Genomic DNA, 25,763 nt, shown 5'->3' with positions numbered 1-25,763 from the left:
AGCATTCTTTTCAATCAGGTCATGAGTTAAAATCCCAGCCCAAACAGATCACTCAGTACAGCACTGAGGGCTTGCTGTACTTTTTGAATATAGATTAATGTTATTCATTGGTCTGTGTGCAAGTTGGTATCAGATTGGATTGCAATCAAACTGGATATAAGGCACTTCAGAATATTGGAGGACAAAGAAAATACTTAGACGTATTCAAAAATCAATCTGCACACTTAGGCACTGTGATTAAAAATGAAGGGGAGGAGGAAAGAAGTCACTAACAGATGACTTTCTTCACACAGGTTCATGGTCTGTAAGCTCGCATTTGTTTCTATAATTTCCCCAAGCAATATCCCCCATCAATCACACCTGGAATAGATTTTATACTATTTTGTGTGTTGCAGGAAGTGGTAATGCTTATTTAAAATGGGCTTGGCAAACAGACTATTTGCTTTGCTATAAAATTCAGTTTGTCTGCGAGCTCTGCCAGCTACAGCTCCCTCCTGTGCCTTCCAATATATTTATTAACACCACTGTGCTGACCAGACACACTGGTGTAGAATTCCTCATTCTGTACTGATGTTTGCTGAAGGCGGCAATGGAAACTGAATTACAGAAATCAGTGCTAGCACAAAAATGCACCTTCACGGTTGCCAGATGCATCTAGTTAATGCTAGAGGGAGGATATGATGAACTTCAGCTGACAGCAGTACTCAAAATAGTTAGGATTCATGCAACAAGACAGCTAGCTTCTAAAGAAGTAGGATAAGAGGCCAACAGGTTGTCACTATAACCACCACCAAATAGGTGTTCTGACTGATATTAACTTGGGACAGGGCTAGTCAGATAACTAACAGCAATGACACTTTGTGAACAGGGGTGGGGTTTATTCTGGGGACTCCAACCACTCAGGAAGGAGTTAGAAGGCACTCTACCACAAAATTAACCAGGGTGAAATTGGTGCTTAAAAAGATCTTACATCCAACCAAGTTCCAAGGCAGGGGCAGGTTTCCAGCATCTTACCTGCTTGCTCTTTGACTATCCTCTGTGCAATTCGGTCAATTGTCCCCAGCTTCTGAGAAAACGTGTCCAAGTAATCCCCCATAGCAGCAAACTCCACAGGCCGACTTCTCAACTTGTAACCTCCAGTAACGTATTTTACAGACTCCCCCATTTTTGTGATAAAAGCTAGACCTTGCTTTTTATAAGGATTCAGGTCCTATACAAAAACCACCGAGTTAGTTTTTGTCTTTAAAGCTTATTCATGAGATGTTGCAAACAAACAAGAACGTTCTTTACTCTGGTCAGGAATGCAACCAATTTTAAGCAATGAGGCTATGACGACCTGGACTTGAAAGTGTAAGATTTCTTCTACTGCCTGAACTTTCAAAGTGAATCAAATACTCAATGAAAAAAAAATCGCAGGTCTGAGTAAAAAAGGACAGGCAGCTAAGATAAAAGACTTCAAGTTTTGTGTTATACCCCCAGTGTGGTCACAAGGCAAGATTTTGGGATTATTTTTGCAGCAATGGCTGCCATGAAGGATTAATTTTGGAAGCTGCAAGGTCCTTTTAAATCCTCTTTTGTTGATAAGTATGAAGGAGTGGGAGTTAGGCACACCCAACTCCTTAACAACAGAAGCCTCCCACCAGCCCCGTTCAATTCTCCCCCAACTCCCAGACTTTAACCCAGAAGACAAAAAAAAAATCACTCAAAGGATGCAATCAACTCCTATATTTGGATAAAATCAAGATACTGTGGTTGCTTGAATCCAAAACAAAAAGCTGGAAAATCTCAGCAGGTCTGACAGCATCCATGGAGAGATATAGAACCAACATTGAGTCTGGATGACCCTTTGTCAGAACTCAGCAACTGTGTCCTGTGCTTGGATTTTTGCAATTGTCAGGTAAATTCATGACAGTAATTGAATCTTTGCCATTTAGCACACCATTACAAAACTCAAATAAGTTTTAGCACATAACTAAATTTTGCTGAAGTTTTCCAGTCATAACAAAATTAAGTTAGAATCCATAAAAGGCTTACTTGAGATGGAACAGGTGTTAGTAATTTTGTAGTAGGGTTTCTTGTCTACAAGGTAGAGAATTAAGTACTAACCACATATCAAAATGCAATCATTTTGCATTAACAAAAGGTGGGAATTAAGGGCCTCAGCTCCTTGGAAGATCACATGGGATTATTCCTAGTTTTATATAAAATTCTTCTGTGCCAACGATGTCTCAGTATGTTATCCATGACTATTAACTCAGCAACAAAGGCAAAAAGATTTTTTGACAGCTATTTGATGGTATGAGTGTGGTGGTACCCACTGATCAAGATTTTAAGGTTGTGGTTAAAATTATCCTGATAAGTACAATTAACAGCAAGTACATGCTGTATGAACTCAAAAGCTGATCTTTACTGATATATTTGGTGACCCAAGGCAAGTTAGTGCATTGTGAATCATGCATCTAACTCAATTCCCAAGAACCATGAAACAACTATACATTTCATACAGTTTAAGACATGGTCATAATTCTTTACATTCAGATGATTGCTTTAATGGTTTTGTGACCATGCTAAGAGTAGACGTTTGATTTTAATAGGATATTTGAGTTCCCTGGATTTGTTTTTTTTAAAATATGAATGTAGGAAACTACTTGAGGTTCTGAGACTAATTGGCTACGTTATTCTTGAAGAAATTCAGGGACTGATTATACAAAACATTGGATTTCTTTAAAATCCAATTTGTTCAAGGTTTTGCTCCTTGCAACAAGTTTCATGCTGCCAAAAGTTAGACATTTCCCAGATGCATTGCTTTTTCCAATCGCTTGGAGAGTGTGTTTGAATTCATCAGGCTACAATTATATTTCTTACACTATGTGATTGCATCCATATTACACATTTCTGCCATGCTCAAAAGACTAACTCTACTCATTCCCCCAATTTCAGCATGATACTTATCCTCCCATTTAGAACCAGAAAGGGCCATTTTATTCAGCACAATGCCCATTTTGCAATTAGTTAATTTCCTTCAGCCTTATTTTACAAGGTGGCATTTCAAAACAGGCAATGAAGTACAGACAGTACAGGCTGGAGACTTTGAACTGTCTTTAAAATGCGATGGAGCAAGATTTATGTATTTGCTTCTGATGCTACTGAAATACCTGGACACAGCCACAATGGCTGGAAATGGGTTGGGAAACTGGCTGGCTCCATTAAGGGTATGTGATCTTCCTCACCTAAATTCCCTACTCTGTACCTGGATGATTCAATATACCTGGGAGGGGAAGAGTCAATGATCAGGCAGGTTGATCTCCCAGGCTTGGGTAGCGTTAATGATCAGGGGAGCTGATAAAAGATTAAACTGAGGCGTTGCCTGATGCAATCTTTCAAAGCCACCTTGGCCTTTTGGCTTAGATCAAGTGTCAGATCAAGCCCAGAATGGGGTAATGCCTCATCTTGGATTTTATTTCTCTCTTGTGGGGACCATGAATTGGATTCAATTTGAAATTCTTTTTTTGGATGGAATTAAAATTTGAAAAATATGCCCAGTTAGAAACACAAAACAAATCTGCACCCATTTTGTTTTAAAATTCAATGAGAATACTAAATATTTAAGATCATGACTCCTCTAACCTCAAGTTGAGTGGTAATTAAATTTACACAACCTTTTCCCATTGTTCAGCTTCAGGTTTGACAAGGACAAGTGGACATGCAAAGACAGGTGGCAGCAGCTTCTTACATTGACAGGACTGTTAAATTAGAGCTGTTCTTCATAATAATTCAGTTTAAAACTTTAAAATGGACAATAGTGATTTGTATTGCATTTTAATGCCCGTTTACCATTGCAAGAAACTCCAATTCACAAAATGGTCAAGTCAGTAAAGCCAATTGCCACCTATTCTTCAACACCAAATATTTCTGCATCAATTTTTTTGATGTACCAGTTAAAACCAATTTTTCACGTTCAATAAACCACACCTCTCAGTTGTGAACTTTTCACAAAGAACTTCTAACCTTCACCTCCCCTCAAGATTTAAATCCCCATACCTTTACTGTAAGAAAAACATTGAAGTGGTCATTGAAGGAGAGGACAGGATGATCTGCGATTCTTTTCAGAAACTTGTCTAGCGCTTTCCTTCTCGTCTCCACAAAGTCTTCTGAAAAACGATCCACCACTCCCTTCACTACAAACTTTTCTGGGAGCGGCTGCATAGAGGAAAAGTGTCTCAATTACTAAATTAAATTGATGGTTTGACGCCTCAGTCAGATAATAAAATACACAAAAAGGTACACATGAAAATAGACAACTCTTATAGTCTGCCCTAATACTCACTTCTGAAGAGATTCATTATCAGAAGAGATTGAATAGGCTGGGGCTAGAGGTGACCTGATAGGAACCTTTAAAATTATGAAGGGGTTTGACAAGGTTTACAGAAGATGTGTTAACATTTGTTGGAAAGTCTAAAAGCAGAGACCAGGTAGTTATGAATAAATCCATTAAGAACTTATTTACTCCAAAGTAATAGAATATGGGTCTCATCAACACAAGAAGCAGCAGCAGCTTATAAAATAAGATGGTTTGAGAGAAAAATAGTATATGTCGATAAATTTAGATTAAGATGGGGAGGAGACTTGTGTAGACTAGACACACCAGCATAGACCTGTTGAGTTGAATGGCCAACTTCTGTGCTGTAAAATTCTAAGCAAGTGGTTCCATTGGTTTGTGAAAGATATTATAACCAGTTTACTGTTAAGGCAAGATAACAGGGACGATTCATACAGGAACTGGATTAAACTGTCACATTGAAAGTAAATACTGCACATGCAAACATCAGTATAGTGGACAAATGAGGTGGAAGATGCAATTTAAAAGATAAAGCAAGGGTTTGAAGAAAGAAACAAGGAGGACTTTGGATGCGAGTGCATACCACTGAGCCAAGACAGAAACTTAATTAAATTTACTATGAGAAACAAAATGGAACATGCTGTGGCACATCACAGGGACATTTTAAAACAATGAGACAGTCATGAAGGATGTTATCAGGTGAAATAGCTAAAAGCTTTGATCGGGGTAGATTAAGTAGGAGGAAAAAGGAGGATTAAAAAAGGAGGAAAGTGATGCAGAGACAGAGGGGGAAAATATAGGCCTTAGGGCAAATGAAGGTGTAGCTGACAATGGGAGGAGCAATAAAAAAAATGAATCAGGAGTGCCAAAGAGGTCAGAATAGAAATAGGGAGGGATTTGAAAACAAAAATGAGAATTTTTAAAACCAAGATATTGCCTCACTGGTAAGTCACCGCAAACAGGAGAGCTCCTCAAAAATACATAATTCTTGGAAAATAAATTAAAATTAGAAACAATTTTTGTATGCAATTGACATGTTGTAGCTTTAATGTGCAGTATCACAACACAAACAGGATGGGTACTCAATTTACTAAGAGCAGGTCATAAGTAAAATGGTGAAAAATGTTACAGTAATTTGCACAAAGGCTAAGGAACAAGTTGGGAGAATGTCACCCACTTTCATGTTATGCAACCCATGAGGACAAAATTTTAAAGTTGTAGAAGTTACTGAAAAGTGAACTATTTCTACTGGAAGGGTGGAAAGCATGCTCAGAATTTTACTGCAAATCAGATTTGCCTGCGAACAGACTTACTCCAGCTGTTGCTTACCTTGTACTCAATGTACAAATATTCCAACTTTACAGATGATTTACAAGCTACGACATTGGTAGGATTACTGTTAAAACACTGGGATTTAACTGGGACTAGAAGGCTAGCCAAAGAGATTTTCTGCTAAACTAAAATCTGAGCAAACAAAGCTACATTGAGACAAAAAGTTATCCTATGCCCAGCAATTCTAGCACTGGATGACAATAATCTTTTGACACATTTTAAATATGCTCCTCTACATAGTAAAAATATTAAAGTATTTCCTGACACAATTTTTTATGCCAATAGAATGGGGACTGCTCAGCTAGGTGCTTATTTAGCTACAAGTCATGTGTAATGAAAGAATATCACATGCCATTTTGCAACACCTACCAACCATTCTGATTAATTCAGTATTTGAACGCAGTTTGAGTATGCTGTCATACTTAAAATAATCATTCAGCTTCACAGGACTGTAGAGGCAATAAGGCAGATTTTATTGAGAAATTTAGCAGACTTGCATAGTGCAACAAGATCAGTCAAAGGAATTGTGCTAAATCGGACCCATGTTTAAATCCAGTTCAAAACTTCAAGGATGATGGTTTCTTGGTATTTGTACAGCCGCTAAGAAAGGGCATCAAAACTAGCTCAGGCCAGTTCTAGTAGGGAAAAAAAAAAATCACAAAACTGCCTATAATTTAACATAGGAGTTGAAAAAAAAGCATCTTGTGCTTTAGAAGGGCGTTTCAATTCTTGGCTATGAAAACATTTCTCCAGCATTGACAAGTTAAGGAAAATATTTGTCTCCCCACCCAATTCAAGAGTTTTCTTTCCTCCCTCTGAACAGAACACGTGCATCAAGTCCAAAGATGTGCAGGTTGGGGGCAATTTAGCATGGCCAATGCACCCAAGTGTCCTAGGATGCGTAGCTTAGAGGGATTAGTGGGGTAAATATGTGGGGTTACAGGGATAGGGCCAAGGTGGGATTGTTGTTGGTGCAGACTTAAAATGGGCTGAATGGTCTCCTTCTGCACCGTAGGGTTTCTATGATTCTAAATAGACCCCAGATTATCATGGATTCTGGAAGAAACTAATGAATAGTCCCAATTCACTGATGCCACAGCTGGTTTCATTATTAACCAAAAGTTATTTTAAATTAGATTTAAAAAGAAAAAAGCAAGGACTGGAATATTTTGACTTCCTTAAAAAAAAATAGGAGAAGGAAGCATACACCACAAAGCACATATTTTGGCTTCCTTTCTGTGGAGTGCATGAGATGGATATTTTTCTGTTTTAAAATATCTTTGAAGGGCTATCTTGATTCTAATACGTGCCAAGTGTAACATTCAGCTAAAGGGACCACGTGCCATTCTATGACATGCATGCTTGCTTTGGGTTTCTACTAATAATACTGCTGCAGAGTACTGCCTTTGACAGGATTCTCAGAACTGCTCTGTTAACATTGGGATGTGCCAGAAGTTAGTGGCTTTTGCTACCAAATAAACCTGTTGGACTTCAACTGGACGTTGAGACTTCTTACATTGGGATTAGTACAGAAAAACAGTGCATCTCAGTCAAATCAGCTACTACAACTCACCTCTATTCCAGGGCCTGAAGAGATTGGTGGTGGTGGTGGTCTGAACCTATGCACTTCAGTGACCCCTTGGGCAAGTAAGGGAGATTTGGACAAATGAGCTAAATGCATTTTGGAAAGTCTAATAAAGATAGGAAATATACAGTAAGAGTATTGACAGGCAGAGGGATCTGGGTGTACAGGTACACAGCTCACTGAAAGTGGCAACAGGTGAAGGAGGTCGTCAAGAAGGCATACAGCTTGCCTTCATCAGCCCAGACATTTGAGTTTAAAAATTGGCAAGTTATGTTGCAATTTCATAGAACCTTCATTAGGAATATGGTGTTCAATTCTGGTCGCCACACTAGCAGAAGGATACTGAAGCTTTGGAGAGGGCACAGAAAAATCTACCAGGATGTTGCCTGGCATGGAGGGCATTAATTATGAGAAGAGGTTGGAGAAACTGGGTTTGTTCTCACTGGAACGATGGAGATTGAGGGGCATGGACAGAGTGGATAGTCAGAAGCTTTTTCCAGGATTGGAAGAGTCACTTATTAGAGGGCATAGGTTTAAGGTGCAAGGTTTAAAGGAAATGGACGAGGCAAGTTTGGTTTCTTTTAAATTAGAGGATGGTGGGTGCCTGGATCTTGTTGGGGAGGGAATAGTGGAAGCAGATACGATTCAGAGTTTTAAGGGGCATCAGGACAAATATGGATAGGATGGGAATACAGGGACATGGTCCCCAGAGGGGTAGGAGGGTTTTAGTTCAGGGTTGGGCAGCGTGGTTGGTGCAGGCTTGGAGAGCTGAAGGGCCTGTTCCTGTGCTGTTATTTTCTTTGTTCTTTGTACGTTCTTTAGACATCTACTGGTTTGCCACTGGCTATACAACATCGTTTGTAATGTCAAGTAAGTTACTCATGAGAAATACAAAAAAGAGCCTCAACCAACTTTAGATTGTCTTGCCATCTCCCACATCTAATTACTAATTGCAGAGGTGTTAACATTTAATAGGTTAAAGAGGAAATGGCAACTGAGCAAGCATGTGGCATTAAAAGTCTTGCCCGTGTGCTGGTGTTAAAGCATGCACAGCTATAGACAACAACTATTTGGTACTTACTGGAATTAGATGAGTCGGCTGTGATTCTTCCAGTTTACTCCTTAGCCAATCAAAATCCTGGTATCTACGTCGGACTGTGTACTCGGGTAAATCAAATTCATTTCTGGTGGTCTGAAAGTAATTGAAACCATGAGTAACCAGGAACAGGTCAGTCTTGCATTTGAAGAGGAGTGTTCAGGACACAAACAGATTTGGCACCTCTAAACTAGGAACAGAATGTACAATTGAATTAATTCAATTCACTTGAGATAAGCTTCTAAAAAAACCTGATGCAGCACTTCACATTTTACTGAAGCCACAATGACAGAACTACACAGCTATAAAGTTTACTTGTGTGTTGAGGAGGAAAGAGGGAATTGAAAACACCTGCAGATGATGAAAAGTATCAATCACTAGTGAGGATCAAATGGGCTCTTTTTTTTGGAGAGAAGTGCTTCAACCTTGCAGATCAGCAGTCAGAATCAGGATAGGACAACTTTCAGACCAATTCCGCCCCCCCCCCCTTGCTGCATCACTACCTTCAAAACAAAAACGTAGCATGGTAAATTAAGCTTCATTTTTTGGGGGGATGGGGGGACCTAATTAGGGCTTATACAAAGCCTAATGATGGTATTTTCATCATGGTTACCCATCAGCCTTCAACTACCCCTGTTATATTACATCAGTGCCAAAGTTAAACTTTACAAGAGGATTTCAACATCCCACTACAAACTTGTAATTTATTTCCACTCTTCCAAGTCCAACACGATATGCAACTGGTTTCCATAATCTGATGCAGTGATGTTTACATTCAGTTTATACTATTGCCCATCATATCCAACAGACCAACTGGGGACATTACTGTCTGCCACTGCACACATGGGAGCAAGCAGTTCATGAGCATCTTCCTTCCAGCACAAAAACCTGAACCACCACCACCCTCCCCCCTAACATTAATGGTTCAGAGGTAGTAAGGACGTAGCAACAGGGCGTTAGCTGAATTATCAAACAGAGATTGGGGAGGACTTTACAGCCTACTGGCTGTAAGGACAGTTAAGCTCTTAGGCAAAGGCACTTCTGGGTCTTAAATTGGTCTGCCCCTCTTTACCCAATCATTTTAACCACTCCAAGATGTCAGAATAGCACAAAAGCTTGGGGATGCAAGGGGGTTTGAATAGTCCTCTTTCATGACATTTCCATCAAGGTAACCCATCAGCCTTCAACTATCCCCATTATATTACATCCAATTGAATCACTCTACTTTCTGTTCCAAGGCAGTTGTCACTGTGCTGCTCCACACCAATACCCCAACGATACTAATACCCAGCCCCTTTTAGCACTCCAATATAAAGCCAGTTCTCATTCAAGGCTGCAAATGGCTCAGGGATTCCAAAACTTGCTCAGCTGAGAAAGCCAGTTAAGTGTGTGCCAAGCAGTACATGTTTTTTTTTAAAAAAAGTGTTAAAACATCATCTATTCCCTGGCTTGGTGCTTTTTTTCTAAAACTACAAATCGTAGCCTCATCTGCAAGAATGCCCACACCACATCCCCTATCCACTGATGGATCTGCCCACATCCACACACCCATTGTACAGATGATAAAGGACTTCCATCTCTGAGCAACACCTAGGGAGGTCCAGCATCACAAATTTTTTTTGAAACAGAAAAGAAATGCTAGAATTTTAAGAATTCAATTTTTGCTCATACCTTTGTGCTAACTCTGTACGTAATGAATGTCTCCATCGCAGACACATGTTTCTTTGGGTCATCCACGGTAACAAAGAGATCCCTGGTTTCACCATTCGGCTCATCGTCCAGCTGTAACCTATTAAGTAAGGACGAGGATGAAGCAGGACTTGATGTCTCCACTGGTGTCCCATTGGGCAACATTTGATCCTAAGAAAAAGGCAGATAGTTTACTTGATCAACAGCAAGAATTGGTCTTGCCTTTCAGCTTATCAGACCACCGTGCCACACACCAAGTTCAGTAACAAAACAGAAGCTGGTAACTTAATTTTAAGTCAGATTTCACTTGCTTGACGCCCAAGGATATAGCAACACTGAACAAGAAATTGATTGAGTTAAGTTGATCTGCAGTGGCATTGCTCATGCATAAAAACAAACAATTGCATTTATATAAACAACTTTTTACAAACGCAGAACAAAAATCACTTTACATTTTTGGAATGTGGACCATCCACACAAGGGACTGGCAGAAAGCACATACAATTGCAAGAAACCTCATGGGTTGAAGAGATATAAAGTAGTCCCTGGTCAGCTCACTGGCAGCAAAATATTTACCCTCATTCAATCTAAAACTCCCAAGAGGAGGCAGCAAATGTTTCATAAAAACACGTTCCTCAAAAAAATCAATACTATTCTCTAAACATTAAAGTATGCAGATTTATTGTGCAGTAGACAATATTTTAGATGAATGCTTAAATTAAAATAATGGTTTGAGAGCATCATTTAGATGGAATCTACTGCTTTGATTCCAAGTGCTCAGTCCGCCACTTATGCTTTTAAGCTAAAGTCTTTTACTAAAAACTCCCACATGGCAAATTACAAGGTCATAATAAAGTTGTGTTCACATGTATAACTTTATCTTTAATCTTCAGAATAGCAATGAATGGATATTCAGCAACACTTCCCTTGACTGACATGGATAGAATTGTCCTTACCTTCCAGCCTTTTCTAATTTCTCAGCTCTCATCTCTACTTCCTCCCTCTCCCAGTCACCAGAACAACTTCAATTATGCATCAATGGGTTAGCATCCAACACATGGACATCACTGTCTCCAGCATAACAGATAGACATTTGTGATCTAGTAAGGAGTACCTTTTATCATTAAAAAGTGCGTCACTGCATGAAGTTTGCACTCAACATTTTAATCATTTCAGACTAATGTCTTCTAGATTGCCCGAATACAAGCATGCTGGTCTGGAGCTATTGGCAGTTATATTCAATATTATCTTGTAAATTAGCCAACATTGCATTTATTTCCCACATCAAAAACGTGATTGCAAATCTGGCTTCAGTGAGGGCAACAAATGCAGCAGTTACCTAGCATGCACCCATTTTGCTTGGGAGCTAAAGAACAGCAGTTCACAGCCATAATTCACCCTTGGAACTCAAGCTGTACCACCATTAGATACCAAGCAGATGTCAGCTGTCATTCCATTTGAGGGGAAGAGGGATGAAATTGCAGTCAGATTACCCAACAGTTAGCAGGTTGGCTTCCTAAACCAGGAAAGGCTGAGGGACTTGAGGTTATTTTCATTAGAGAGAAGAAGGTTATGAGGTGACCTAATTGAGGCATACAAGATGATCAAAGGAGTGGGAGCCTTTTTCCTCGGATGGTGATGGCTAACAAGGGGACATAGCTTTAAATTAAGGGATGGTAATTATAGGACAGATGTCAGAGGTAGGTTCTTTACTCAGAGGGTAGTAAGGGTGTGGGATGCCCTGCCTGCAGCAGTGCGGACTCGCCAACTTTAAGGGCGTTCAAACAGTCAGTGGATAGGCATATGGATAACATTGTGCCAACCAGTGGAACCAACATTGAGGGCCGAAGGGCCTGTACTGTGCTGTAATGTTCTTGTTCTATACATCCAATTCATTTCAAAACAGATTTGTGAAGTACGAGCATATTCAGAGAAATCAAATAAAGTGCAACATAGGAACAAGCTTTGCAATCAGTTCCCTACTATCCATTGCAGCAAATAGACGCTTATTACTGGCACAGACAAACTCAATGCCCAAAAGCTTCAGAATATGTCAACTCCATTAACCCCTCAGTCACTCATTTATCAATACTAATAGCTAAATTGGAAAGTGACCACCCAACATGCAAGGTACATCTGATCAAAAATGGGAATGGTTCCTGCAGGAGTCTGAACATTTGGTAAGTCAACAGCTATATTAACCCCAAAGAATGTTTTCAGCTGTTGCCTCAAAAAAAGTTCATAACAGTAGAAACTTGCTGAGTTCATGAATCAAATGTAAAATGCATGGCTGGGAGTTTCTACTTCTGCATTGCCTACCATTAACCATTCTCGTGAACAAACAAAACTGTGGGCTAGTAACTAGTTAACTGAAAAACACACTAGTGTACTTAGCTTTGTGTGAGGCATGGAATGCAGAAGGAGGAAGCATATTAATGAAGTGGTTGTACTTGAATTGCAATGGGAGATTGGAAATACCCCATGTGATTGAGTCACCTTGTGGAAGAGTGGTTTTTTTTTAAAAAAACCAGAGACACATTTGCGTACAGTCCTACCAATTTACACACTTACCCCACCTAAAATTAGCACATCCAATGCCAAAATGATTAATTCAAAATGTAGGGTCTGCATAAAGGACACCAGATTGGAAATATAACTAACCATCATTAATGAGATAAGTGTAAAGGGTTACAGTTAGCCCTAAATTGTACATTCACAGTCACAGTATACAATGACCTCAAAGAATGTCATGAAACGCGATGTGCGGCACTTAAAGATACCAGCCAATTCAGATGCCTGCATTTCCACATTCATTTTGAAGTCAATTTCCCAGCAAGTCCCAAATATAACACACAGATAATGTTCCTGCAGGAGTTAATAAGACTATTCATCACAAATCTACAACATACAACTGAATCTACTCAGCTAGTCTCCCACTAGACCCACACTTGGGAATTGGAACAAGACAGAGCACAAGAGCAAGAGGGTTATGTTCAAATTTATGGCATTATAGTAAAGTCAATTAGGAATTTGACTGAATTTAACTTAATCTTTTAAGATTTGTGTTTCTCAGCACCAGACACCCTGCCTTTAGCTCAAAAACAGCTTGGTCACAGCAGGACAAGCCAATTTCACAATAGTCAGACCACAAAGTTCATTCTACATGGAGAAGGTAAGTTCGCAGGGATTACTGAAGAAGAAATGTCTAATGTTAGAGGTGCCATCCTCAGTTGACAGTGATAAATCCAAATACAGGTCAACAATAAAGATCCTAAGTATGATCTGGAGAAGTGTTTCACCAGGTGCCTTGGTCAACATTGGGGAGAGAGATCAGCTGGTCATTAATCTCAGTTTGCAGTCTTCCTGTTCACAGAATGGCTGCTATGTTATATGTTGCCATGTTTCCTGACACAAAGCATTTCAAAACCAATTAGGTATTTGTGAAGCACTAGTATATTCAAAGAGATCAAATGAAAGTGCATCATCAAGCATTTTTTTGTTCGGATCAATAGCAACCAGCTCCCTACCATCCCAGGTGCAGTTGCAGCTATTGTAACAATCATGCTTGGAGCATACTACTGACAGACAAACCAAATATCCGTTAGTATCATACAACCCATCAAAGAAATGTTTTCTGATTTGGCTAACACTGGCGTTGATAAGAGATTTACCAAGTCTTCTGCCAAGGATGAAAACAAGAATAGCGTCCTAACGAAACCAAACAATTGGTAAAGCATCACTTATGAATCATACACAAATCGTGAAATCTTTTTCTGCTTATTACCACAAATTCATACAGGGTTGAAATCTGCCAAGCTCATGAACCAAATAGAAAATGCATTGTGGGAATTTCCACTTCTGCATTCCCTGCCACTAAAGTTTTCATCCATTCTAATGATGAAATAGAAAATCCAGGGTTAGTAAATACAGAAGTTAAACACACTATTTAGTCTATTTAGCTTTGGTGATTGTGGGGAGAAGAAAACCAACTTAAGCACAACATTAGATGAATGACAACACTCATGGAAAGAGAAAGTTGCAGAAAAGGAGAAAAACCAGACCAAAATCCCTCCAACTTGACCCCCTTTGTTTTCTTGATTTGTCCCAGTGCATACCACTCTGCTCTCTCCCCAAATGATGATCTGGTCATCATATGGCCATTTGTGGGACCTTACTGTGCAAATTGACTGCCATTTTTCACAGTGACTACAATTCAAAGTAAAGCTTCATTGGTAGTGAACACTTTGGGACATCCGGTGGTCATGAAATGTAAATGCAAGCCACAATTTCTTGTGGAGAAGGACAAGTAAAAATCTCTTCCCAGGGCAGGGTCACACTACGTTTCATGGATCAGCTCAAAAGATTGAGCATTCTACCATAGATTAACAGAAACAACTTTGCTGCTAAATTACAGTACATTAGAGAACTTGGATTCCTACTGCAATAGCAGAAAGAACATCTTTCCCTCTTTATTGAATTAGTAGCCTCCAACTGTTTTAAGAAAACTACAGAAACCCAGGAAATATCTAAAACACTTGGAGGGATGCACAATGAGTTGGATTACGAACCATGCTTACATCCATCAACTTTATGGGAACAGATGGGATTTAACAGATCTCTCCTCCCAAACAATCTTTACCACTGGCCCTTCCTCATTTTGAATCAGGACTCAAGTGTGAACTTGTCCGACTTACTGGCGTAATTAGACTAGTGCAATTGCACTAGGGAATTTGCTCACTAGTTTGGCCATTAAACATTAGCCTAGATTTTGCTGAGCACAGCATCCTCCTAGTGTATACAGCAGGTTAGACTTTCCCTCATCCTTCAGTTCAGTAAATAAAACGTACCGTGCAAGTTGGGCATGGGATGGCAGCAAGGCATCTGAAAAAAACTTTCCTCTTAGGAGTATGCAATTAAGTAAATCGCATCATTCCTCTCTGCACACATTTTAATTTAAAAAGGACTGAGTTGTATGCAACCTGGAGCAACATTTTCAGGTCATTAGTTTGGAGGGAACATCATCTATTTTCATACCCCATGAAATTCAAGGTTAAGAAATCAGAAATGACAGGTGAAGAAAATTAAGAGTCAAATTAGATGTTGAACTAAACGTCCCACATCAGTAGATTTTGACCCAAAAAAGTACTATACAGGTCACCTTCCAGCAGCAAGCCCTTACTGTCTATGAAGCCAAACTGCATAAATACCAAAATTAAGTGAGGTCATTTGGCAAACATTTTAAAGCTGTTGTCAATGTTTCCTTTAAAAAAAAGGACATTTCCCTCAATGCATGCCCCAGCAAGAATTTTCCTACCACATGGGCAGTATCTTGTGCCCCACCCACATGCTAAGACATGACTCAATATCCAATTATAAAGCGTTTTTATTCACAGGTTAAAAACAGACTGCTCGAAGATTACACCCAGCAGAGCACGATTCTGGGCAGAACATCAGAAAGAATGCAATTTCGAAGAGTTGCATAATTATTTGTGCAGCATTTAATAAAACTCTTACCCTAACCTCAAAATCCATCTATAGACTCGTCAACTAGAGTCACAATCAACTTGTGGAACCTGCACCCCAAACAAAGTTTTATCATAACTCAAATACAACTTTTGACAAAAGTTACAAAAAAAGCATCCCATTATTTTTTGATGGCTGTTAGTTGCCAATATTAAGGCAAGTTAATCAACCAGGGAATTATTAACTGCTCTATTTGTACAGGTGCCACTCAGTTGAGGCATTGATTATAATCTTCCAAAATTACCTAGATTTCAGAGAGGTCCCAGTAGCAAATGAAACACCATTATTCAAAAATGGCAAGAAACAAAGCAGGAAACTAAAGGCCAGTTAGCTTAACACCTGTCACAGGGAAATTCCTAGAATCCGTTACTGAGAAGGATACTTAGAAAATCTTAATGAGATCAGGCAGACTCAGCATGGCTTTGTGAAAGGAAAATTTGAGTTCGTTCAGGAAATAAGCAATGCAGATAAGGGCAAACTGTAGATGTGGTATACTTGGATTTCAAGAAGGCATCAAAAGGTTACCAGACAAAATAACTCATGCTAAGTGTTGGGATCTCAACTATTTACAATGACTTCCAAGAAGAGACCAAATTTATGGCAGCAAATTTGCTGATGGCATCAAGGTCAGTAGGAAAGCTGTTGAGGTGATAAGAGTCTACACATGGATATGTTATTGGGCAAATCTTTTGGCAGATATATGCAGAAAAACAAGAATAGAAAAGTGACAATACTTAAATGGAGAGAGAGTTTTCAGAACTGGGTACTAGAAGAATCTGGTGGTTCCATACATGAATCACAAAATGTTAGTATGCAGCTACAGTGAGTGATTAGGAAGGCAAATGAACTGTTGGTAGTTTATTGCAAGGAGAATGGAATATAAAAGTAGGGATATTGTACTGCAGCTGTATAGGGCCTTAGTGAATCCACATCTGGAGTCAGTGGTGGTTTGATTTTAAAAAATAGTTACGTTAACAGTTTAGAGGAGGTTCAATCAACTCAGATGACGGGCATATTTTGTGAGGAAAAATGGAAAAAAAACAAGCCTACGTCCATTGGAGTGAAGAATGAAAGGTGATCTCAATGAAACAAAGATCCTGAGGGACTTGATAGCGTAGATGTTTCCACATGTGGGAGACTAGAACAAGGGGCACAGTTTAAAAATAGAGCCTGTGGATTTCTCTTCTGCAAAAAGCAGCTAGTTTATTGACTTTACGCAAGGTTGAGTTAGATTTTTGGTCAAGAGAGTTGTGGGTTATGGCGGACAGACAGGAATGTAGGGTTAAGGCCACAATCAGATCAGCTATGCCTATTCCAGTTCCTAAGCTCTATGTTCCGATGCCCCACAGAGGAAAAATACTATTTGGCCTACAATTTATTGACAGATACTACCATATTTTTCAGCAGTTGTTGCTTTCCATTACATTTCTTGGGCTAACCACTAAAAGAACCTGCATTCCAAGGGAAGAACAATTAAACCCAAAGGTGTGCTGAAGGAATTTGCTACAATTGGTTTGTTGAAGTTTAATTAGTCTGCAGCCATTATCATAAGACCTAAAAGTGGGAAATTGCACAAACTGAAGCTTGGAAAGTTGGAGACAATTAACTGACATTATGGTATAGAATTTGCAAATATTTAATGGGCTTTTTATTCCCAGTTTAAACTAAAGAGGTTAGTTAAATGTTAAAGTTAGAGAACAAATTTACACCAAGGGAACAATTCAGTTCACTGTGAGCCATCCAACCAAATCCCAATTTCCAGTTCTTGATCTATAGTTCTGTTGGTTGCACACTTTCAGACCCAAGAATGCAAATGTTTCCATGGGGCTCACAGGAAGGTTAGGGAAACTTGATACCAAGTCTCATGCTGGTTCAGTAGGGCAGATGGCCAACAGTTTGGTCAAAGAGCATCTTACAAAGTGATAGTGAGGCAGAAAGTTAAGCATGGAATTATAGAACCAAGGCAGCTTAAAGCACTGCCCCTCCCAATGGTGGGATCATAGGAAAAAAAACAAATTCAGAAAGTCAAATATTAACAGTCCAGGCAACTAAAGCGTGGCTATTGTGAAACTGGTCGTTACAGTATGTGGTTAGCACTGCCACCTCAGTGCCAAGGGCCCCAGGTTTGATTCCACCTTGGGTAATTGTTTGGAGTTTGCATATTCTGCATGTGTCAGTGTGGGTTTCAATCCACAGTCCAAAGAAATGTAGGTTAGGTGAATTAGCTATGATAAATATGCAGGTTTATGTAGATTGTCAGGGCAGTGGAGGGGGGAGGGGGTGTTCTTTCTGACAGTTGGTGCAGACTGAGCTTAGCCTCCTTCACTATGGATTTTAATGAGCAAGGAGTCTCACAACACCAGGTAAAAGTCCAACCAGTTTATTCGATAGATAGTAAACCCACAAGCTTTTGGGGTTTGGCCCCCAAAAGCTTGAGAGTTTACTATCAAATAAACTGGTTGGACTTTAACCTACTGTTGAGAGACTTCTTACTGTGTTTACCCCAGTCCAAGGCCAGCATTTCCACATTGTGACTACTAACAATTTTAATGAGATCAGAGCATTTATGAATTAAGCATACAGGGTTTCAGGGTCTGAATTTAGTCCCCAAAGTTGCATCAGAATATTCAATCATGTCACCCATGCTTCCTTTATATAAAAAAGGATGAAGCTATTGCAACTTGCTCACTCTCTCCCATAAAGTATCACACGAAGGATCTCAGCATTTCCAGGGCATTATCTTGAGAATTTTTGTGAAGCCATCTTTAAAAATCAGAAACACTGCAGATAAACGAACTGAACAGCACAGCTGCCGTGGTATGGAGAGGAGGGGAGAGGGGACTGGGTGGCACAGCATCTTAGAACACTGTCTATTCATCAAGTAGAATGTGGATACAAGCACACTCCTTACTAGCAAAAATTACATTCCCCTAGTTTGTCAACTGATATAGAAACTGCAGACAACTAAAACTGACATTGGGATAAGTGAGCAGGATTTTGCAATATAACCACAATGATAAGCTAGGAGGCAGTTTCTGCTGCCTCACAGCACCAGGGACCCAGGTTCAATTCCAGGCTTGGGTTACTGTACAAACTCTGCACAGACAGACATTCTTGCCGTGTCTGCATGGGTTTCCTCCGGGTGCTCCAATTTCCTCCATGCTCAGAAAGACGTACCAGTTAGCTGCAACGACCTGAACGGGTGCCGGAGCACGAGACCATAAGACATAGGAGCAAAATTAGACCACTTGGCCCACAGTGTGGCGATTGGGGGATTTTCACACTAACTTCATTGCAGTGTTAACACAAGCCTTACTTGTGACTAAAGTCAACTTTAACTCTACCTTGGGGAACCAAGAAAATATAGCCAGCATGTCTTTTGCACTGCATAGATGTTAGCAATCAAATTCTAGTTCAATATTTCTCCCTCATGTGCCCATTGTGGGGGGGGCATTTGGGTCCACTATACCTCCCCATATTCCTTTAGCCCCAAGAGCTATATTCTTGAAACACTTCACTTTAACAAGTTTGCCATTCACTGTATGCTGAGTCACTTGAGATTGTGTTTGTGCACAATGTTTTTAAACAAATGCAATACAGCAACATCCACTTTGTACTTCACATGACATGCCAGCCTGGATGCATCTCAACACATTTAAGGTATTGACCCTTTTTAAAAAAGGGAAGACAGGCAGTGAAGAAATAATGATTGCTATCAGCTCTGCTGTCACAAGGCACAGCCACTGATCAGTTAAAATGTCCAAAACAGATGCTAAATGTCATAACATCAACTAACCCAAATGCTCATTAGGTAAATATTTAACCACAGTGCTATTTAACAATAATGAATACAACTGGCTCAATGACAAGTACAGTATTTTAACAATATATTGTTGCTTCATGCCTACAGATACTGAGTGGTGTCTGCAAACAGGAATTTACTACGTTCAAACACAACTACATCCATCTCCAGATACAAACCATTTTTCAAGTAAGTTTGTTAAGAAACTCTTCACTGTCTGAGTGAGTTTCCTCTGGATACTCCAATTTCCTCTCACACTCCAAGAGATGTGCCAGTTAGGTTGATTAGCCATGCTAAATTGGCCCTAATGTTGGGGGATTAGCAGGGTAAACAAGTAAGGTTGTGGGAATAGGGCCCGGGTGCAATTGTGGTCAGTGAAGACTCGATGGGCTGAATGGCCTCCTTCTGCACTGTAGGAATTCTATCCCTCATGGGTTAAACACTGTTGAACATGAAGCCTGGAAGAAATATCCTCTAGGAACTATTTTTAAATACTCATGTACACCAGATGCAAAGATTAATGACCATTAAAGTGCAAACAGATGGTAGACTTAAATGATCTTTCAAAACTGCATACCTTCAAACTGCATTCCATTAATTCAATGCTACTAAATGGCATGTGAATTTTACAGCATTGGTGTCAATTCTGTCAGTGAAAACCATACGTAGACCTGATATAACCTCTAAAATAAAGACTCCATTTTAGCTTCCAGTTATTGTAGCAACATTTTTGGCTTATGTATTTGGATCTAGTTTGTTTTTTTGTCACAAGCTTACATTAACACTGCAAAGAAGTTACTGCGAAACTCCTCTAGTCACCACACTCACTGCCTGTTCGAGTGCACCGGGGGAGAATTTAGTACAGCCAATGCATCCAACCAGCACGTCTTTTCAGACTGCAGGAGGAAACCCACACAGTGACCCAAGTCAGGAATCGAACGCAGGTCCCTGGTGCTATGAGGCAGCAGTGCTATCCAGTGTGCCACCCATTATATCTATAGTGTAGGAAAGGATCCAAAAACAAAAAATGCTTCACAGGAGCACTGTCAAACAAGATTAGTCACCAAATCATATTGTCATCTGAACTAAGAATGCTCAAGGAGATGAGTTCAAGAGTATGATGGAAGAGAACATGTTCTGGAGCTTAGAACCTCAGCAGCGGAAGGTATGGCCAGCAACAGTGGGGGGGGGAAAAAAGAGAGAGAGAGAGAGAGAGAAAGAGAAAAGAGAGAGAGAGAATCAATAATACACAAGACACCAGAAATGGAAGAATACAAAGTTTGCAACAGTTTGGACAGTTGGAGGAGGGGAGCATGTAATCACCACAATTACACAACGAGAAAGGCAATTTTTTTTAAAAATGCTCCAAATATAACCACAAGAGTCATTTTCGGAAGGAACAGCATACACCATTAGTGCAAAGTATGTGAAGTAAACATCTGGAACAGAATATACAAGAAATTACAATGAGAAAGCATTAGAGTACGAGAAACGTGCAAGACCGTGCTTTCCTTAACACTCTATGGTTTGCTAAATCATTGCCACAAATACAGAAGAATTATCTCTTGTTATAAGACAAAAGGGCCATTAAATCGGCATACCATGGCTGCCCAATGCATTCATGTAGTTACTAAGATATGAATGGGGGGGGGGTGGTGGTTTGAGTGTACAGGATTTAATTCAACATGCACGTAACAAACTATATCCATCTCAGCACCTTGGTCTAAATGAGAAAAAAAAACTTATTTTCAGACCCAAACTTTACACAAACAGCCCGGAAGAGGTAAAAGCAGCAACACCACTCCAGGTAGCAAAACTTACATAAAAAAAGCACCAACAACATTGTCCACTGCAAAATGACCATAAAACCAATTATGTTTCATCAGTGGCTTAACAGCAAATCAGTTCATGTTACTGACCTCTTGTCATGGGGTAGTAGGAGAAACAGCAAAGGAGGAAGTACTGAGAATTTATTATTCAATGGTATTGCACAGATGTAAGTCAGTGATTGGCACTCCTGCCTTTGAATCAAAGTTATGGATCCGAGTCCTGCAGTGAGGATTGGATTTGAGCACAAACATCTAAACTGACACACCCAGTCTGGACCACATGTGGGAAGTACCACATCTCTGAAGAAATATTAAAGCAGGGCCCCACCTGCTCTCCCAGGCAGGCACACAAAGTCTACAGCACCATTTCAAATGGCACGTTCTGTCCCCAGGTCAAAAACTATCCCCCATCCGCCAATCGAAAACTAATTGCCTGGTCATGGGCATCTTAGTTCATGGTAACCACTTCTAAGATGGGCTGAATGGCCTTCTGCTAAGCCACCATGTTCCAAATGGCAGGCAGTAACTCATGGGGTACTGCAGAGGTTCAGTGCTAGGACCTCAGCTATTTATAACATATGATTTAGAACTCAGCACAATATTTCTGAAACAAACAGCTGGGAAATGTCAGCAGGTCTGACAGCATTCATGGAGAGAGAATAGAGCCAAGATTTCTGTCAGACCTGCTGAGATTTTCCAGCAGTTTCTGTTTCAGATTCCAGCATCCAAATTATTTGCTTTTTTTCCTTTAATCTCTGCATTTGTGGATGACACAAAGTCAGGTGGGAAGGTGAGCTGCAAGGAGGATGCAGCAATGCTTCACAGCGATTTGGACAAGCTGAATGAGTGGGCAAATGAATGGCAGTGCAATTTAATGTAAATAAATGTGAGGTTATCCACTTTGGCAGCAAAAGCAGATTATTTGAATGGCTATATATTAAGAGAAGGGGATGCACAATAAGACCCGCTAATAAAGGCAAGCATGCAAGTGCAAAGGCGGCAAATGGAACATTGGTCTTCATTGCAAGAGGATTCGAGTACAGGAGCAGGAATTGCTTGCTACAATTATACAAGGCCTTGGTGAATGTCGCGTGCAGTTCTGGTCTTCTTACCCAAGGAAGGATATCATTGGGACATTATTGTTAAAAAGTGCAGAAAAGGTTACCAGACCGATCTCTGGGATGGTAGGACTGAGTTATGAGGAGAGATTAAGTCAGTTAGGAGCAGTCGTGTAATTGTAGTTAAAACAAACGTGGAGACTAGAGGCAGGGGTGAGCCATTTGGCCCTTTGAACCTGCTCTGCCATTCATTTAGATCATGGCTGATCATAAAATTCAATATCGTGATCCCTCTTCCCCCCATTAATTTTTATAAAACCTTCTATTAAATAAAATCAGCAGTCCTGACTTTGTTCATCCATGTTTATAAAAACTCCAAAAGCTCATGATTCCAAGTAAACCTGTTGGGCTTTAACCTGCTGTTGAGAGACTTCTTACTGTGCCCATCCCAGTCCAACAGCAGCATCTCTCCATCAAAGATAAAAAAGTTTTGACCTATTGATTTGGAATCCACCCTGGGATCTCACTTGCCCAGTATTAACATCCTCTGGGATCATAACAAGAGGAGATTTCATACAAGTATTGAAAATCATGAAGGGCCAGGACAAAGTAGACAGGGAGAAACTGTTCCCACTGGGAAAAGGATCATTAGCCAGAGGGCACAGATTTAAGGTCATTGGCCAAAGAAGCAATGACAAAAAGATATTCAGAGTGGTCAGGACCTGGACCACACTGTCTGACACTGGCGTGGCGGGTTCCATTGTAGCATTTGAAAACGAATCTGTAACAGTAAACGTGCAGGGCTCTGGGGAAAAGAATGGCACAGAGGATGGTGGGTGCCTGGAACTCCTGTCAGGAGAGGTAGCAGAAGCAGATACAATAGTGACTTCTGAGGGGCACCTTGACAAATACATGAATAGGATAAGAATAAAGCAATATGGTCCCCTGAACAGAAGGCGTTTTAATGCGGGCTTGGAGGGCCAAAGGGCCTGTGCTGTAATTTTCTTTGTTCAATTATATTCACTGGAATTCAGAAGAACGAGGGAGGAGGGAATCTCACAGAAACCCTATAAAATTCTAACAGGACTAGACAAGGTCAGTGCAGGAAGGACATTCCTGATGGTGTTGTCCAGAACTAGGACTCACAGCCTAGGGATACAGGGTAAATCTTTTAGGACTTAGATGAGGATACATTTCTTCATCCAGAACAGCAAGCTTGTGGATTTTTTTTTAAAACCACAGAAAGCAGTTGAGGCCAAAACACTGTCTGTTTTCAAGAAGGAGTTATACAGCTTTTGGGGCTAAGGGGATCATAGATCAGGCTATCAGTTTGGATGATCAGCTATATCACAATGAACAGTGGAACAGGCTCAAAGAGCCAAATGGCCTACTCCTGCTCTTTTTTTCCCCCCATGTTTCTACCAAGAAGTTTTTCTAGGATTTTCTGTTTGCAGCATCACTCCAGTTCAAGCTTTTGGAGCTGTTCGGAGACGGTTCTATTTCAATGCAAGCTCTTTCCTTAGAGACATCAGTAACAGAGACACCAGAGAAACTTAAAGATGCAATACTAACCCTATCGAAGGGTCAGAGTTAGTACATGTCCCAGGCTGTTACAGCCTCTCCACCACTCCCCTCCTTCCCACATTCCTCTGACCTCATGCCACAATGCTCAGCTCACTCTCGTCACACACTCCCCATGCCCTCAATCTCCTCCACCCTACTCCCTCATACCACTACATCTCACCTGCTTACTGACTCCATATTTCCCCAGACCTACACCAACCACCTCACCCAGCTTCCCCCCAACTTTTAGCCCACTCTGCATCCTCCCCCAACCCCAGCATTGAGACCTCACTCCCCAACACCCACTCTATCTCTCCAAATCTCCATGGGCCTCCTGCACCACACCCACCTGACTTCTCAGGCCCCAGCACCCAATCTCCCAAACTACTCACATCAACCTACCACTTCACATTTCTTTCCGCCTAGCCTTCAGCCCCTTCCCCACATTCACCCATTTCCCACTCACCATTCCCCCTCCAGCCCACATCCATCCTGCACCCATTTCTACCCTATCACAACCACAATGCCCATGACCTACCCTCAACTCATTTGCTTGACCCATGCACAGGCCAAAAGACCCTACTCATGTCCAAATCATCCCTAACTCCAAAGCCAAAGCTCTACACTTCCCCCTCCTGGCCCAACCAGCCCTCAATACTCCCCACACCACAACCACCCTCCAAACCACACAACTCACTCACACATCACAACTGCCACCAAAAAAAAAGCCACACCTAAAGCCCACCCAACCTGCTGCCTCCACCCCAAAAACATCCTCCCCCACAAAATCCACCCTGCCTCCCTCCACCCCCTAAACCAACACCACCCCCCACTCCTTTAACCCCCAAACCCTCTGACCTCCCCATACCCCTCTTTTCACCCCATAACACCCCTCTTCACCCCAACCCTTTGACCCCCCCATACCCCCTCATTACCCCTTGACCCCCCCATACCCCCTCATTACCCCTTGACCCCCCCATACCCCCTCATTACCCCTTGACCCCCCCATACCCCCTCATTACCCCTTGACCCCCCCATACCCCCTCATTACCCCTTGACCCCCCCATACCCCCTCATTACCCCTTGACCCCCTCTCCCTCCTCAAACCCCCACATCCACTCCCAATCCCACTGCCCCTTGACCCCTCCTTAACCTCCAACCCCTCATTAACCCCAACTAACCCTTAAGCCTCCACTAAGCACCCCACCCCCACCCCCACCCCCACCCCCACCCCCACCCTTCCCCTGTCTCTCACCTTCTCCCCGCCGCTCGCTGCCGGTTCGGGCCCGGGCGACAGCAGCTCCTCGGCGGACAGCGGGTGCGACACGTCGTGGATGGACCTGGGCCCGGAGGAGGGTAGCGGTTTGCACAGCCCCGAGCTCATGGTGAGTGAGTCCCCGCCTCCTTCTTCTCCTGCCGCTGGTGCCGCCAGCTGAGCTTCTCCCCGCGTCTCTACCGCCTCCATTTAAAACAAACAGCCACCGTGTCCCGCCCCTCCCCCCCCGCACGCCCCGCTTCCACGGGCGAGCGCCGCCACTGCGCATGGCACCGAAACCTGCCCACCCTCCTCCCCGCCGCCTGGCGGCGCTGCAGCAGCGATTACCGCCCGGTCTGCTCGGACCTCCGGCCACCAGGTGTCGCGCCCGCTCGGGGCGGCGCCAGCCGGCCGGGAGGCTGCACGTGCCGCTCCCGACCGCCAGGTGGCTCTGGGATGGGAACAGTCAATCAAGAGCATGAAATCTACCCAGTTGGGCGCTGTATGAACACACTCCAACAAATTAGGTTTATTTATTAGTTGTCACAAGTAGGCTTCCATTAACACTGCAATGAAGTTATTGTGAAAAATCTCCTAGTTGCCACACTCCAGCGCCTGTCTGGGTACACTGAGGGAGAATTTAGCATAGCCAATGCACCTAGTAGCACATCTTTGGACTGTGGGAGGAGATC

At 41.5% G+C, this 25,763-nt stretch overlaps 1 protein-coding gene across 2 annotated transcripts in view; it reads right to left on the bottom strand.

The window, feature by feature from the left end:
- The window catches only part of snx30 (sorting nexin family member 30), a 39,750-nt gene extending 14,464 nt beyond the window's left edge, over positions 1-25,286 (bottom strand). Inside the window, exons 1-5 of one of the 2 annotated variants that reach the window (XM_080188446.1) lie at positions 25,072-25,286; positions 10,024-10,212; positions 8,338-8,448; positions 4,042-4,200; positions 1,015-1,210 (exon numbers count right to left, since the gene is read on the bottom strand). In XM_080188446.1, the coding sequence (XP_080044572.1) occupies positions 1,015-1,210; positions 4,042-4,200; positions 8,338-8,448; positions 10,024-10,212; positions 25,072-25,281 (865 nt within the window). In that variant the 5' untranslated portion in view covers positions 25,282-25,286. Of the gene's footprint in view, positions 1-1,014; positions 1,211-4,041; positions 4,201-8,337; positions 8,449-10,023; positions 10,213-21,285; positions 21,305-25,071 lie in introns of those variants that run through there. The other variant, XM_080188447.1, reaches the window with a different exon arrangement.
- Positions 25,287-25,763: the final 477 nt, after the last annotated feature.

This window comes from Carcharhinus amblyrhynchos, chromosome 5 (assembly GCF_965287045.1).
Source record: "Carcharhinus amblyrhynchos chromosome 5, sCarAmb.v2.hapA, whole genome shotgun sequence".
NCBI classification, from domain to species: domain Eukaryota; kingdom Metazoa; phylum Chordata; class Chondrichthyes; order Carcharhiniformes; family Carcharhinidae; genus Carcharhinus; species Carcharhinus amblyrhynchos.
Note: the sequence above shows the minus strand (reverse complement) of the source record. Positions and strands in the feature narration are given on the sequence as shown.